The 17691-nt window shown below is 35.5% G+C and overlaps 1 protein-coding gene across 1 annotated transcript in view; it reads left to right on the forward strand.

The window, feature by feature from the left end:
- The window catches only part of pde11al (phosphodiesterase 11a, like), a 38187-nt gene extending 21596 nt beyond the window's left edge, over positions 1-16591 (forward strand). The window contains exon 21 of the mRNA XM_055211780.2: positions 16332-16591. Coding sequence (XP_055067755.2) covers positions 16332-16412 — 81 coding nt within the window. The 3' untranslated portion in view covers positions 16413-16591. The remainder of the gene's footprint in view (positions 1-16331) is intronic.
- The last annotated feature ends 1100 nt before the right edge of the window (positions 16592-17691 follow it).

The raw sequence follows: 17691 nt of genomic DNA on the forward strand, positions 1-17691 counted from the left end.
TGCTCTAAAGCAGCAGAACCTGCAGCTGCGAGCCGCATTCTTAAAAAGAGACCTCATTTGTTCCAAAAAATCATGACCTCTTCATGATTTTTTTTTAAATCAAAATGGAAGATCACAGAGATACCGGAGTATGGTGTCAAATATTGCACCCTGGTGGTAAAATGTTAAATTGCTGCCACACAGTAAAATTCATTGAATTGCTTCAAGACACACGCTACGCTAGGCAACACAACCTGCATTAGATAAAAAAGTATTCGATTAATCAATAACAAATTAACGTAATCGACTAAATTCTTAACGATCAATTATCGATCGTCGATTAATCATGCCCATCCCTACTATACGTTGCACATGAATGCATACCAAGTGTTTACACAGTTTACACAAAAACAGATTAGTAATCCAGACTAAATGTGAAAAAGTCACTTGCTTTTAGGCAAACTACAGTATCAGGGATGTATATGATTAAATGTATTAGAAGGGGACTGGTTACCTAGTGCTTATCTAGTCTTACAACATTTAAGTGTGCCAGATGGTTCTTAAAGGTTTGCACAAGACTTAACAAAGTTGACTGTAACAGAATTAAAAAATGTATTGCATGCAAAACAGAAATACATCGTTGGCATGTCATGTTGATTTTTGTTACATGTTAAAAAATGTTTTATGTGAAATTGAAGCTTTTTGAATGCATAACAAATGCTGCAAATGATGGTCATGAAATGCATGCTGCATATGAGCAACAATAGTAACTTCCAAAGCTTCCTGCTTTAAATGGGAGCAGTATTGCTACTAATGTCCATCAATGTCCACACTGACTGATGAGATTATTACAGTATGTGCTCATTAACTTGAGTCTGTCTGCCTTATTCAAATAAAACTTTCAGTATTATTTTTACATTAATTTATCATAGCTCGAATAATAATTTATACTCTGAAAAGGAAGGTCAGAAACAGAAAAAGCTTTTATATTTTGTTATTGCTAACATAAAATGCTTATTTTCTGTATTAATCTGGTGCCTCAACGAGTCTCTTCTAGAAAGATTATCATTCTTTCCTTTCTGTGGCTTTTACACCCATAATGTCAAATGAAAGACTGATGTTCTGTGGTTTGTTAGCGGTACACAGGGTCTTGTCTTGCCAGGCTAGTTGCTGGTCATTTTCCTCAGGCTATTTTGGAAATAAAGAACACTGTGATGCACACGAGTGTGAAGATCTGTTATTTGTTGTGTGGGCAGAGGCATCAAGTTGCATATGGGTTCTGGTAAATTACCACCAGGACACTGGTAAATAAAACTTATAAAATTAAATCTGTGATATTTCACAAGGAAGGATTTAACCTGCATTTCCAGCAGATTTTCCATCAAAAATTACACTGTCAGAAAAAATGTCACTGGGGCAGTAACCTGTAGCCTCTTATGGAACGGCTGAAATTCCACAAGGGGGCGTATTTGTTCCTCAGACATTGCACAATAAACGTGACATCCGAATATATTCATTAAAATTGTAAATGAAAAGTGAGATTCGAACGAATGTCCGTTAGTGAACTAATTGTATACACTATTTATATCGTAGTTCGGTCAGAAACGTCAAGATTGTGAGATGAACAAATCGTTTTGGATTATTCAATTTCCTTGGACTTTTGGGGAATTATGAACAATTTGTTTTGGACAATTTCACTGAAGCGGATAAAGGGTTCCGGTAACTAACAACTAGATTATAGTTTTATGACTGCTAAAAATCATATTATGCTTTGTGTGTGAGCTTAATGGAATTCCTAAAGTCTAAGCTTTCCAACGATGTGCCACATGACCGTATATTTTAAAAATTGATTGCTTCAAAGTTACAATGCATAATGCAGCCTCACGTGCAAGGAAGGGGTGTACCGTGTACAGCACAGTGTTCCTTATCAGTTAAAAAAGTCCTGATATGTAGCATTGAACTACTAATATGCACTTGTTATATACGTCTTATGTACTAATTTGAGTACAATTTTTTGTCAATTTTCACTGACAGTGTAAGAAATTTCTGCATACAGTTTTGAAGCCTTGCTGGAGGGTTTTGTCTTTAATCTTTCTTATGATATAAATTTCTCATCGATCAGTTGTAGTTATTGTGATCATATTATCATTCAATAGAGAATAATGAAGTGATTAGTCCATAGTTCATTCACCAGCATTTCCTTTCATATGTGAGCTTTGCATAGCAGACATGTTTTTTTCACATTTATTACAACACAAGAACAAAAGCAGTAAGCTTAGCTTATGTAAAACAGCATAAATGTTTGGCCTGGGTGAAAATGTGCAGACTGATGAAAGCGAGCATTTGAAGTTGTTTTTTAATGAGGTTAGAAGGTGTGTGTGTGTGTGTGTCTGAGAGAGAGAGAGAGAGAGAGAGAGAGAGAGAGGGGGGGGGGGCTTTGTGCTGGACACGCCAATCATATAAAGCAGTGTGGCTGGCTGCAATGAGCTCTGCTCTCTCTAATCTATTATTCAACAGGGACTCTGTTGCATCCTGAGGCTTTAAAAGCAAGAGAGTACGAATGGCTGAATAACTTCAGTTCTGTGTTATTCAGCTCGCTAGCTGTCTTGCTCTCTTATGCACAGTATGAATATTTCAAAGGAATTAATCTGATTATAATGTTGAATGTGTTTAAGTGTAAATAGACATATGCTTTTGCAGTGGTATTTAATGGTACATGCCAGCTAAGCTGTTTTGCTATTTTAAAGAGCAAATTATTGTCTTTGTTATAGAGCTGACAGCTTAATAATTGAGAGAAATTTTAAATACGCTAGTTTCATTCGAAAACTAAAAAATTCTGGTCAGAAAAGAGATTTAAAATGAAGAGCATATTGACAAAAATATAAATTTTAGTTTAAAGCAATATCTTAGCATTTACAGATTTCATTTGCAATTATCAAATACAAGATGTCCATATAGGAATAATTTTTTTAAAGGGGCCATGGCATGAAAATCTGACTTTCCATGTTTAATTGCTATAATTGGGTCCCAAGTGCTTCTATCAAACTAGAAAATGTGAAAAAGATCAACTTGTTTTGGTTGTAGTTTTGGTAAACCATTCTCTACAAGCACATGAAAAAATAGGTTGTTGAAATTCGTCTCTCCTTATGATGTCATAAGGAGCTCTTATTATAATAATACCGCCCCTTAATCTGCACTATCCAACCACAGCACTGCAATGTAGTGAAGAGAAAAGCACAATTGAGTTTTAATTGCAACAAACCACCATCATTGTGATCAGTGTTTGAATTTTATCAGCTCATTTGCATTTTAAAGGACACACCCAAAACGGCACATTTTTACAAAGTGGCAATTTTAACATGCTATAATAAATTATTTACATGTTATTTTGAGCTTAAACTTCACATATGTGCTCTGGGGACACCAAAGATTTATTTGACATCTTAAAAAAGTCTTGTGCCATGGCCCCTTTAAGCAAACTTCTAAAATATATTTAATATATTAATATAGAGTTAATATTAAGTTAATATAGAGTTTTTGGCCAAAATGTAAAGGTTTAAGACGGCTCACATGCAAAACATTACAGTGTGCAAAGCTACAAATAACACCCAGTGTAAAAAAGTTGGTCCAACTTGGTTCAACTTAAAAAAGAAAGTTACCTGGTTGCCTTAAAATTTTGAGTTAAAATACTAGGTTGAATCGACTTGCAAAACCAAGTTGTTTTAACTTTGTGCTGCATATTTTTACAATGTTCTGTTTTCAGTGTTCAGTGTAAAGTTGACATAACTTATGAAAACAAGTTTAAATTGTTTACCGTATTTTTCGGTCTATAAGCCACGTTTTTTTCATAACTTGGCTGGTGCTGGGTCTTATAGTCAGGTGCGCCTTGTAAGTCAGTATGAATTAATTTTGACATTTATGAGGCAAGGGACAACATTACCGTCTACAGCCGCAAGAGTCCTTCATGCTAGTTGGCTTGTTCGGTTACTTTAATTCAATTCAATTCAATTTTATTTATATAGCGCTTTTCACAATTGTTAATAGTTTCAAAGCAGCTTTACATTAATAGATGTAGGAAAAGCATAGAAAAGTGAGCGTACACTGTGAAACCTAACAGTTAACTTAACTCAAACCATTTAAGTAAACCGGTTGCATAGGCCATTTAAGTTTTAAAACACATACATTTAAGTACTGTGAACTTGAGTCATGTGCAATTATGCATTTATATTTAAGTAGTGTGAACTTTTTAAGTTCACACTACTTAAATCTGTTTTAAATCTGTTTAAGTTCACAGTACTCAAATGTATGCGATTTAAAACTAATGCAACTGTTTTACTTAAATTATTTGAATTGAGTTAACTTTTAGGTTTTACAGTGTAGGAATAATGTAACATATACAGTAAAGTAGTAAGTTAAGCCAAGCTAGGAGAAAAACCCTCCTGGCTAGTCCAGTGGGAAACTCCTAGGGAAGAAACCCTTGAGAGAGATACATATATATTTATATATAAAAATACTATCGGGGTATGTGAACGGGTAAGCGAATTAAACTTTAGCCTATTCAGCCTTCCAGGTAAGTTCTGTATGCTATGGTTAATCATTTAAATAACGGATACTTTTAATGTACAGACATTTATTCAGCTTGCTGTTCTGTCTGCTATTGTTTAGTTGAATGTCTGTTCTTCAGCTTGGATTTTGTGAAATAACTTTCTAAATAAACGCGACGTATAGTCCACTGTTATTTCGTCTTGATGACGCATTTTTAAATGATGCGGCTTATATTCCCGTGCGGTTTATAGTCCGGAAAGTACGGTAACTTAATTTGTATATGTTGATTTGACATCATTTTTACAATGTATGAACACGTGTACAAAGTTAATATCTTAAGTAGTTGAATGGTCCTTTATCAGCGATAAAAAAAAAACACAGGGGCTAGAGTGAGATGACTTTAACTACAGTATAATGAAGGCTATTTATATAATATAGCAATTGTGGGGTTGCAATAACTTTTAACACAAAAACTGGAGGGACATGATTTGAAGAACAATTTGAAGAAACCTTTCAGCCTGAAATAAGCTATTAACATTAATGTATGCATATTTTTGCTGGAAACTTGACAATGACGAGTTAATTTTGCATAGAAATTGTTCATTTCTGTGTCAAGATATCTGTCATAATAACATTTGGAAGCTTTGCTAAGTACACAATATAAGAATTACATTGCGATATTAATTATTCAGTTTCGTACTGCCGTGCATATGAAAATGGACCATATTTATAATCCAGCAATGAATAGAAGGGTTGGTATGCACAAATAAATCTTTATGACAGTAATAGCACTTTCTTCCATATCTTTAGTATTAAATAATAATATAGTGGGTGGGTAAATGAGCAGTTTGATTATATATATATATATATATATATATATATATATTACGTTTTTATAAGCTGTCGACTTCAAAAAACGAGCGTTTAAAGACACAGAAATGGAAACAGGCAACTTTTCATAGTACTCCTATTAGTGAAAGTGCGTCCAATAGGGGGAAACGTAGTCGGCGATCCACTTTATTCTCCTTAAAGGCTGGGTTTTACGGCTTGACAGCTTATAAAAACTTATTTCTGGGTTCTTTGGCTTGTTAGCTGTACATATTGTCACACAGCAGCTTTAAGGCATTATTTTGTTTTTTGTTATAAGCCAGAAATGACAAGGAGGCGTCCTCTCGCAATACAAAGTCAATGGAGACGGTTGGATTGCTTTCCCCCCCGGTAGGCGTGGTTTTCAGGTTATGACGCGCTGCGCTCTGTCTCTATTATGACGCACGGCCAAGATGGCAAAGTCAGGCTCTGCCAAATATTGGCTTCAAAAAAGCTCCTCACAAACCTATGGGTGACGTCACGGACATACGTCTATATTTTTAACAGTCTATAGGCCTATGTAAGCATAATTCTGTACCAATCTCGACCTTAAAGCATCTGCAAAATTAGCATTTTATTGGAAAGTGCATTATTATTTCCATCTGTATGATTCAGAGCAAGTCTCAGCTAAAGCTTTCTGTATTCTGATGAAACTGCTGGAGTGGGTCTTTAATGAACAACATCAGACAGAAACGCTGGTGCTCTTTGTTTTTAACAAAAAAATAAAAAATTACTCAAGGAACATGTCTGGTCTTTTTAAGAAAACACTAGCTTAGATTTTTAAACGTGTATGTTCACATCAGATGCCGACGAAGACGTTACTAAATAGGCTTACAGCTGCAATGGTGTTTCATTATTGGTAATAATGTTTTATTAAAGTATAGCACATTTCACATCATCATTTTCCGTTTGTTGGAACAGTTGGGTAGCTACAAAAGAGCTGTTTGTTATTGTTATTTATGAAAGTGCATGCAAAGTGCATTCATTTTCAGCATACGGTACTGTAGATATATATGACTCATAACATGCATATTAATGGAGTTTACCTTCTGCAAATGTTTAAATAATTTCTTTGGTAATAATAAAATTATTAGCTGCCATTTTCTGTACAGCAGTGTCCTCCAGTGGTAAAAATGAAAAACTAAAAACCATATGATTTATGTCTTGATTTACATTGCAGTTGGTATTGCATTAGCAAAGCAGAAGTCATGGGTTTGATCCACATAATGATTAGAAAATGTATACCGTGACTGCACCGTAAGTCATTTGAATAAAAGCAGGATGAAGAAGATTACCCAGAGTAACCCATTTTTCATATTTTCTTTATAGATAAGAGCACTGCAAGATCCAAACTTTGAAATGACCCAAATACGGGAAGTTTCAGGATAGCTTACCGCTGCAGTGCCGTGTCACCATGACAGCTGACCCCGCCCCTTTGTCCTGACAGCCTAGTTTGGGATTCCTTCAATAAAAGCCCTTTGATTGTGCACTGGGGTACCTCAGGGTTCTCTGAATGGCTGTCAGAGCTGTCAGGGTGATAGACGGGTGGGTATTTTACCTCAGAAAGTAACAAGCGAGGCGTTAACTCTACAAGTGTAAGACCTCTGCCATTCAAACGTTAACCTCTCTCAGGGATATATATTCACTGCTTTAAACCGGACAGCTGAACAAAAGCGAATTGAGATATATTTATCTATAGCGTCTCTCTAAAATATCCACATAAATGAAAGATTCTTTCATTAGGCGTACTTACATTTTTTGAATTTGGGTTGAGTAATTTGGTTAAAGTGAAGGGGAAGATAATACATCAGTCAGAGAGATATTAAAGAGATAGTTCACCTAAAAATAAAAACTTACTTTCATGTTTTTACAAACCTGCATACATTTCTTTGTTCTGATGAACATGAAGGAAGATGTTTTGAGCAATGTTTGTAACCACATCGATCAGAGACCCCATTGACTTCCATATAGTATTCTTTTGGAAGTCAATGGGGGTCTGGGAAGTAAACGATGACCGAATTTTCATTTTTTGGGTGAACTATCCCTTTAAGTTTAAACGTTTTAGATTGTATAAGCAAATAGAAGTGTTAAAATTATCTTTCATCAGTAATAATCAAACTCAACAAAATAAAGGCAAGGAGTCTTACGGTCTGCTGAGATGCATTGAGCCGTGCTGGGGTTCAAAGTGTACAGACAGTGATTGGTCGGATACAGACCCAGGTTTCTGTGATGGTCTGCTTCTTTTCCTCTGCGGAGGATAGTCTTTCAGTCTGTTTATGAATATTTTAACAGGGTCAAAAAGACACGTAATGACCCTAATGCATTTTATGTATTGATCTACATGATGTACAGACAAACGTATCCTAAGCTCTTTTTTATAATAACTGAATGATGAACGTTTTTGACTTTATGTCCTTGTGGAGCTATAAAGAAAACCTGATGGCCTTGACGGTGACTATGTGGGAAAAACGCAACAGTCGGAAACGTAAAACTCTGAAAAACATACAGTACGTTTACGTCAGCGAGCGAGCGGCCGGCTTAATTCGCATATTGTCACCACTGTAATCCTTTCAGTGGAGCTTTCCACCACAAAAGAACAAGCTGTTGTGTTTGATTTCCGCCAGCAGCTGCTGTACCGTTTTCAACACGAGGCATGTCTGTTTTGTGTTTCACACAGAGCCGTGGTTCAAGGTAACATGAAGCGTCCCTTAGCTCCCAGCAGCCTCATTAGTTCTCTAATGCACTAATCTGTATGGAGTGAGACCGGCCACTCAATAAGGCTGATTTATCTGGGCCTAACATATGGCCGTCCCTGTGCTAACATTTGGAGAGAGAAGAGACAAAATGTTTTATTAGTTCATGTGTTGGATCAAACGATGCACAGAGGCCTCCAGCCTCAACGAGGAAATAAAGAGTTGATTAAACGTCCACATAAAGCCAATATTTGGTTATATACGACAATGTACTATTGTTGCTGCCAAATGATTGTGTATGGAGGACACCGGAAGACCAGAGGGGCTGTCATGTAAATCCACATCAAAACTTGCAAAATGAAACCAAACCTGCATGGTCTAGTCAGTGTTTAGCATGTACAGTATGTGATTTATAGCCATGTTAGTGCTGATGGGGGTTATATAAGTTTGCAGAATATTTTTTATCTAGCACTTTTCACAATGCATATTGTTTCAAAACTGCTTCACAGAAAATGCAGGTTTATGTCAGAAAATGAAGAAAAAAAATTCATTAAATTCACTTAATTTTTTAAGCTACATTTAAACAAAAGTTTTTTTGTTTTGTTTTGTTTTTCTAAATTTTTTTGGTTTAAATGTACTGCTTACCTTGAAAAAATTGAGTAAATTGAATGAATCATTTTTTAATTGTTACAATCTATAGCACCTAGATTACTAAGATATAATACAGATATAAGATATAAAAGAAGATCTGATGATGTTTAATTTCAAATTTTCTCCTAAAATTGTTATATGTAAGTATGAAACTGTAATACACTGAAAAAAATTATTCATTCAATTTACTCAATTTTATAAGTGGTTGCAAGCAATTTATTTAAGCTACATATAAACGAAAAATGTGTAAAATAAAATAAAATAAAATAAAAAACTTGTTGCTTAAATAAATTGATTGCAACCACTTACCTTAAAAAAATTGAGTAAATTGAATGAATCATTTTTTTCAGTGTAAGTGTACACTTTAAAACATGTTGATTTAACCCAAAAAAGTAAGTTACATGTATGTCTTACATTTTTTTATTAATTCACTAGTTGACACAATATGTTCCAAAACCTTTTTAGTTAACTGATATTTTTGAGTTGAACCAACAAATCTTTACAGTGTGAAATAATCTGGATTTGTGTAAATGTTTGAGTTTATGTTACAATCTTTAATAATACTGACTTCTGTTTCATTGTTGAGGTCTCTTCTGAAACTCAATCACTATAAAAAGTTACTTAATTGTATCCCCTAAATTGAAACCAAAGTTAAACTTAAGTTGAAAAAAACTTTTTTAGGTGTTAGCAATTGGAGTATTTTTTAATTTTTTTATTTTTTTACTTTTTTCCATGTATGGAGACATTTGTCAAATTTCTGCATTTTAGATTTATTTTCTGGAAAAAATATCTGCACTGTAAAAATATTTGCTGCCTATAAATGTTTTGTTCATTTAACTCATTTTACATACTATTATTTAAAGATTATGTATTTAGACCTTAACTAATTCTTTCTTTTCTCTTTCTTTATTGTTTAGAAATAGTGAAAACTTGTATCTTGTTATAAGCACCTTTTGTACTATTGCCTCCGTATGACACATCGCTTTTTTGTTTCCTAATCTTTGTAAGTCGCTTTGTAGAAAAGTGTCTGCTAAATGCCTAAATGTAAATGTAAAGATGAGTTGCTATAATTTAGTTGAAAATATAGTTGAATATAGATATAGTTGATTTCAAATAGTTGAAATCAGTCAACTTCATTTAATACGTTTTTACCAACTCATCTCTAGTCAAGATAAATAATAATAAGTTAAAATAACTAAGACAGCATTTTTATGGTGTGAAATGCAGAAGACTTAAATAAGAGTTTCCATTTGATCTCCATTTAATCTCATTGATGTCTGAGAAATAAGTGCGACATTTAACAGATTTGTGATTTTTATTAGTTGAGATTCTATGGAATTCTATGATGCACACTCGTCTTTATGTTCATGGTTTTTCATCATCTATTTGCCTAAAAAGAAAGGTAAAAGGACAAAAAGACGCATCATGTTTGAGCAAGGGAGGACATCCACTTCACAACTGATGTGTCTGTGATTAACAGCTCAACCCAGCACCTCCTTTCCTTTTCAGATGGACACCAGCATATAACTCATATTGCTGGATAAACAAGATCCAGATCTGAGCAACATTCAGGCAACCTAAAGCATGTCTAATGCACTATTGGGAGGACGTAAATATCTGCAAATGCATGGTTGAGGTCTCAGGCCTAGATGAGATCATGCTGATGTTTCAGAGTGATTCACATGAGGTTCAGAGGCAAGAGATGGTGTGGATAAGGCAACATTATTTACACTACTACACCATCAGAAACGGCTGTCAGATCCTCCCTACAGTACACTTACATCAGTGGTTCTCAAACTTTTTCGGCGTGCGGCCCCCTTTGGGTACGGTGCATCCCTTTGCGGCCCCCAAAACAAAATATATGGCATAAAACATTCTAAAATGTATAATTTTAATTAAACAAAACATATTTAAGCAATATCGCTCGAGTAGGAGTGTGACACAGCTCTATATCATCACGGCTGTGATTAGGCCAGAGGCACGAGGCCGCAGGCCGAGTGCCGGAGGCAATCACAGCCGTGATGATATAGAGCTATATCACACGACTCCGAGAGCGATATTGCTTTTATACAACAGTTCGACGGCACACGTTTGAAAAAAGAAAACTAGAAAACAACAACGGAGTTATTTTAAAAGCCTCTTTGTTTGAGAACTACTTCTTCCGCCACGGATTTGAGGGCGGCCAGAATGACAGGTAAAACTTTCGGCTGCTTTGAAGCTCATAACAACTCAATGGACGGAAAAGCCGTTACTTTATATTAGCGTTTCTTGGTCACAAAGTGTAGTTTTAAGATTAGTTCAGTCGAGAATGTATATGTATTATATTTAAATCTGCAGTCGATTAGTAAAGATAGCGCCTGTTTGAACGTTTGCTTAGTGAGATTCGGTACGAATGAGAACCAAAGCATGAGCGGACATCAGTGTTCACTCGCCCCGCTGACTAGCCTAGAAATCTAGACGCACCCTAGCGGCCGCAAAATATATTTGCTGCCAGGGTTTAGTCTAGGCACTCACAATACACTTAACAGCTCCAAAAACCAAAATTTGGTCAGGCCAATCACATCGTGTGTAGCGTCTGTGGGGCGGGCTTAACATGATGACGACAGAGCTGCCTGCGACGGTTCCTACTTGAAAACAAAGAATGGCTGCTGCTGCTGGCGAACAGCTTTCTTTTGAAGCGGCTTTGGCCGCGAGTCTGGAGGACTTAGACTTATGTTTTTCTTTGAGTGAAGAGCAAATAACCCTACTGAGGTCCTTCTTAAGCAAGAAAGATGTGTTTGGAGTTTTGCCGACTGGTTTCGGTAAAAGTTTGATATACCAATTAGCTCCACTGGTGGGGAAACGCATGGGACTCATACGTCACCTTCTTCGTTGCTCTGATTGGTCATAGCGCTATCCTATTGCGTACAGAGGCATTTTGAGGGACAACCTTATATCCCGCCCCTTGCATTGAGCCGTTTGTGTGAAGAGTTGCCAGACCTTACATCTTGATGTAGGTCTGGCTAACCAGGCTACCCGCTGACCACCGCCCTCTCTGGGCTACATTTCTGACAGACATACCCCGGCTCTCATGTTGGCCTTGTTTGTTTATGATCGTCAAAATGAGATCAAATCAGCAGTATTTGGTGTCATGATCAAACTATTACTTGTTTTTTAATTCATATTTAGTGTCTTTTGTGTTGTTATTGTTTTGGCGCGAGGTAAAAGTTAATAAAACTATTTGTATAACGTTACTATAGCTTTCTCATTTATTCTTAACGTGATACGAGCACTCGATTATTATTATTAAACTTTGTTCTTGTCAGTACTATATAAAACTTTTTTAAGTTTTATAAGTGTCAGAGATATGTTTTTGCATGCTGCTTATAAATATACCAGTGGCGATATCTCATAACATGTTTTAATAGTCAGGTCACGATAAAGTAAATGATCAATGTCCACATTTAAAAGCTGCGGTGCTTACCTGCTGTTTCACGGTGTTTTCGCGTTCTGATAAGAAATATAGCTCCAGAAAAAAAACGAGTGTTTATATTCCTCTTTCCAAGTGTTAATAATCCACACGATGTGACAAGACATTTCTCCCATTAACTTTAACGTAACATCCAAGAGCGCCGATCTTTGACTAATAACTTCAGATTGGGGATTCAGACTGATTTATGAGCTAGTAAACTAATGAGATACACGGAGAGTGATTCAAACAGCGCGTCTGTGTTTTTCCATTCAGAGATGAGCCTGCTTAGGACCTCCATTCACTAGGTGGCGGAATAATACTAAAGGTGAAGCGGCTACAGTGCTGTTATCAGCACAATATCGTATGGCTCTTAGCCAATCAGATTCGAGAACCAGAAAGAACTGTTGTATAATAAATTATACAACATATTGCTGTTAGTAAGTAGCCTTATTTTTCTGAGGTTTCTTTACACAGAATTTATGATAAAATAATGTATTTTAAAAAATGTCATAAAACCATCTCTCGGCCTCCAGTTTGAGAACCACTGACTTACATGAGAGAGAGAGAGAGAGAGAGAGAGAGAGAGAGAGCCAGCGAGAGAGAGAGTTAAACAACTTTTTTTGACTACAATGTAAAAGGGAAAAGTTGGAACAACTTCAAAAATGACTTCAATTGGTAATACCTAAAAAAGTTGATCCAACTTTTCACAGGTAGTCAAAAGTTGCTATAAATTAAAAAATATCCTTGTTTTACATTAAGTCCATTCAATTTTTTTATTTATTTATACCAACTCTTTACTAGTAAAAGCTAAAATGAAAACAGTTAAAATGTTTTTAAACTTAAACACTTAAGTGCAACAAGAAGATTTTACAGGGTATACTGTAACTTGGTTTAACTGGGTTATAAATCAATTCAACCTACTATTTTATTTAGGTTTTGACTTGTGATAAGTTGCCATAACTTATAAAAAACAAGTGGAAATTGTTTAGCTTAATTTAAGTTAAAGTAACAAAAATATGTTGATTTGATAACATTTTTTACAGTGTACATTTGGTACAAATATGTACCTTTTTATGTATGCACTACCTAGTACCAACACTGTAAAAATGCTTTGCCTTAAAAAAATTTGTTTAATCAACTCAGATTTACAAGTCATGTCAACAGAGATGAGTTGTAACAACTTATAAAATATAGTTGAAAAAAGTCAACTTAATTTTATAAGTTATAACAACTCACTTGTATAACAACTCATCTCTAATCAAGATAAATAATAGTTAGTTGAAATGACTTGAAAATCCGAGTTAATTCAACAAAAAATTTTAAGGCAGCAAAGTATTTTTTACAGTGAATATGTGAAGAGTTTGGTTCCGAAACGCGATAAACGGCATTTAAAAAAAACGAGTTACTGCCAAAATCAGTATTATATCAGGTCAGTATTTAAATGCAAATTCTTAATTTTACACAAAATACAATATCCGCTGTGTTATTTTGTTATCTTTTCTCCCTTTTTTCCCAAAAAGCTATAAACGCCACTCCCCCTTTTCTACAGAAGGCTATAAATCCACTTAACAAATCACAGCGCACCATTTCACGCATTGTAAACAAAAAATGGCGGTGCGTTGATTACACAATCCTAGTTTTCCTCATCTTGTACTTCGTGATCAACAAACAAACAAAAACAAAATAATACTTTAATGGCATTGATAAACCTGTGGTGATCAACATCTAATAATTTACGTGAGAGGCACTCGGGAGACGGAAAAATGCCGGTTGCCCCCAGGGGATCTTATGAAAAACTTTTCATATTTTACTCGAAGTCAACGAAAATTGAGCAGGACCAAAACATTTTACAGCTGATCGCTGTGAAAAATGTTAAGCGACGACGTCAAGTATAACCGCAGCAATGACTATATGACAAAGTGTTTTGATTAATGACATTAATGTTTATTTTTTTAATCAGTGTGTACAACTATTCAACTAAATGAATATAACAGAGCAAAGATGAATGCACATTTATATATTGATTCAATAGATTTATAGCATTTTGGAAAAAAACTGTCATGGATTTATTGCATTTTGTGGAAAAAATCAGTTTTTATAATAAATCTTTAAAAAAATAAAATGATGGATTTGAATTTTTAATGTTATTATAACCTAAAGATGCTATGTGAAAGTTTGTAACAGAAAATAGTGGTTTCATTTCACTTCCTTGATATAGAAAACAGGTTATTACCGAAATTAGTCAAAATGGATTTTTTGAGTTTTGGAACCAAACTCTTCATGTACCTCTAAGGTACTAATATGAACTCTTTAGATTCAAATGTGTGCTTTTTAAATGGGTACAACCCTGGTGACAGCTATAGGGACCATTTTAATGCTTCACTGTTAAACAGATTTTAACTAAATTCAACTTTATAAAAAGTAGTTAACTTCAAGTTCTGTAAAAATGGTTGTGTCAACTAATATTTTTAAGTTGAATGAACTCAAACTTTTAAGGCAACCAGGTAATGTAACTTACTCTTTTTAGTTGAACCAACAAATATTTTTTACAGTGTTAATATGCTTTTTCTATCATGTGGCCAAGTATTTTGTCAGATAAAGTTACTTATGTTGGTTTCGTACAACAACATGCACACAGATAAAAGGTAAAGCCTGCATGTACTGTGAATTTCTCTAAATTAAAGTGTCTCCCAAAGGTGGCCCTGTCTGTGAAATCCAGGCTAAGTCTCATAATCTAATAATGAGATAAGGAGCATAAAAGTTTGATTTCAATCATTGATTCTTTCTTTCTATCTTTCCCACCCTTTCTTTCTCTCACTATTGTACTTCATTTTAGAAGGAATAAGCATTGCAGGATACCACACATATTTCCATCACCATTCCTTTGGTAGAAAACATTCTGCTGTTTGTGGTCCTGGGATGCCAGAGCTCTCCTCACGTTGCTTAGTTCTCTCTCTCTCTCTCTCTCTGACCTTAAAACAATCAGAGTAAACACACAGCGGTCCCTGAGAGAGCCCAGACCCCTACAGTGTCCTCTAAACCTGCTCTCTCCAGCGTGCAGCCTTAATCAAACATACTGTCATGCTGTTTACCAGAGCACACAGGGGAAACAAAGTGTAGGAGCCCCCAAGTCTCAGTGTTAACCAAGACAATCTGAGTGTGTTTGTGTTAAAGTTTGTTGGTGGAAGACGACCCACTCTACTGACATCATACCACGTATGTGTCAGTTTGAAACACTGTAAACTCGACATTGCAATGTTCTTTATGTCTGTAAGATATCCATTTGGAATAAAAACAGAGGTCTGTCTGTCTGTCTGTGCACTGCTTAATTTCCTGCTCATAGAAAGCCTGTTTCCGGAGCTGTGTGGAGTCCAAATCTGGCTCCTCACAGAGGGAATTCAGAAAAGGATCAATTGCACTTGTTACATCTCAGGTTTCCACCTCCCAACCCCCTTTACTTCACTCACACAGGACTGAATTCTCAGCTGCAAGCAATTACTGCGAGGACTCACTGACTAACAGTTTCCAGATTGCTTCTTGATGGTTCCCAAATTGAGAAAGACAGTCTGGAGTATGGACAATGTAAATCCATTTCTGGTTTTGTCAGTTCCAGACAGCTGGTCGGACAGACCAAAAGCTGTGGCTTTGAGAACTCGGTGGCAATCTTAACATGAAGACAAATTTTCATCCCAAGCAACCCTTCCATCTCAGCGAAAGGTCGCTTTCTCTTTCACTGAATTGCGCAGTTGTGAAAATATTCAAATGTTTCTCAAGATATCTTGTTCATAAGCTGAGACTGACAACTGGAACATACAGTACTTTTAGACAGTTTTGGCTCTGTCTATTCTGTCATTCACACTAATTGTTTAAGCAGACTCATATTTATAAGCAAAATAAATCAAATGCAAGTCTTGTAAGAACCTTGGGAAAGGAAAATCAATCAGACAAATTTAGACCCACTTTTTACCACTATATGTACTTTCTGCATTGCTGTATCCTGATTACATTTCCAGTGTCCTTCCGATCGCAAAATGTACTTGGAACAGTTTTAGTCGGAATAATTAGATCTTGGGTGAAATTTCGCAGATGTCGCATTTTTCCGCAGACGGCAGCTTTGTTATTATTGTTGGTATGTTTGTTTACAGGCTCCAGAAAAGGCCGATGTGAAATTAACCATCGACTATGTGATGACTGGAGTCCTGCCATACTGCTGGAAGCAGTCATGAGGATGGAAAATTTTCTCCGAAAATGCACGAGAGGGGGAACAACGAGCGGCTGACGGCTGTCTCGCTCAATTAGTGAGGCCGAGGAAAGTCTGTCAGAAAAACATGCCGCTGCGGTTTTGGTTATGTGCTGAAGACGAAATGAGCAAAAAGATATGTTTTAGTAGAGCACATATTTCACAGCATAACCTACATAGAGTTTTCTCAATTTATTTTACACATTTTACTTCATTCATTATCATTTTTTTATTAAAGAACAATGCTGGACATATTGCAGGGGTTGGCAACATTAGTCCTGGAGTGCCGATGTCCTGCAGAGTTTAGCTCCAGCTCTAATCAACCACACCTGTACAAGCTAATCAAGATCTAAAAAGTCACCTGAAAACTACAGGTAGGCGAGGTTTTATCAGGGTTGGAGCTAAAATCTGCAGGACATCGGCACTCCAGGACTGATGTTGCCTATCCTTGCCATACTATATGTAATGAGACTGAAACCAGAACATAACTACTGTAAAGAAAATGAGCAGCATGAAGTTATAACAACTTGGTTTTGCAAGTCACTTTACCAACTGTGCCTATCCCTTGTGGCGTTCCACAGGGAACCATTCTTGGCCCTCTCTTATTTTTTTCTCAAGATACATTTTTTGTAAGGTATATTTGCAAAAACTACTTAAATATGACTAACTAATATAAATAAGACCTAGTCCTGGTTAAATGTAAAACCTACCCTGTAATTTACCTGTTTAGTTTATTTTCATTACTTCTTTCCCAAAGTTTTATTATGGGTCTGCGCTCAATTTGTAAGTTCCTGGAAAGGAGGAATCAGTATGGTTTGTGGTATTTAAAGTTTGTTGTGCTTGGTTTGTAAACCTTCAGTTTAATGGTATGATTAACACCATGTTGCAGGACCCAGTTTGCAGTTTATACATTTTTAATTTTAATATTCAATCTACTATTTTAAGTTTTGACTTGTGATAAGTTGACATAACTTATAAAAACAAGTTGAAATTGTTTAATTAATTTGTAAAGTTAAATTAACATAAAAATATATATTGATTTGCCATCATTTTTACTGTGTACATAAAAACTACACAGAACCCTTTAAGCAAATCTTTTTATTGGTTTTAATTGAACCAATTTTGGGTTGTTTCAACCCAAAATGTTGGGTTGTTTTCCATTGTTGGGTCAAATATGAACACATTCTGTGTTAAGTTTACCCAGCATCTGGGTTTGTCAATTTCTGACCCAACGCTGGGTTGAAAATAACCCAGCATTTTTTAGA

This window comes from Misgurnus anguillicaudatus, chromosome 10 (assembly GCF_027580225.2).
Source record: "Misgurnus anguillicaudatus chromosome 10, ASM2758022v2, whole genome shotgun sequence".
NCBI classification, from domain to species: Eukaryota; Metazoa; Chordata; class Actinopteri; order Cypriniformes; family Cobitidae; genus Misgurnus; species Misgurnus anguillicaudatus.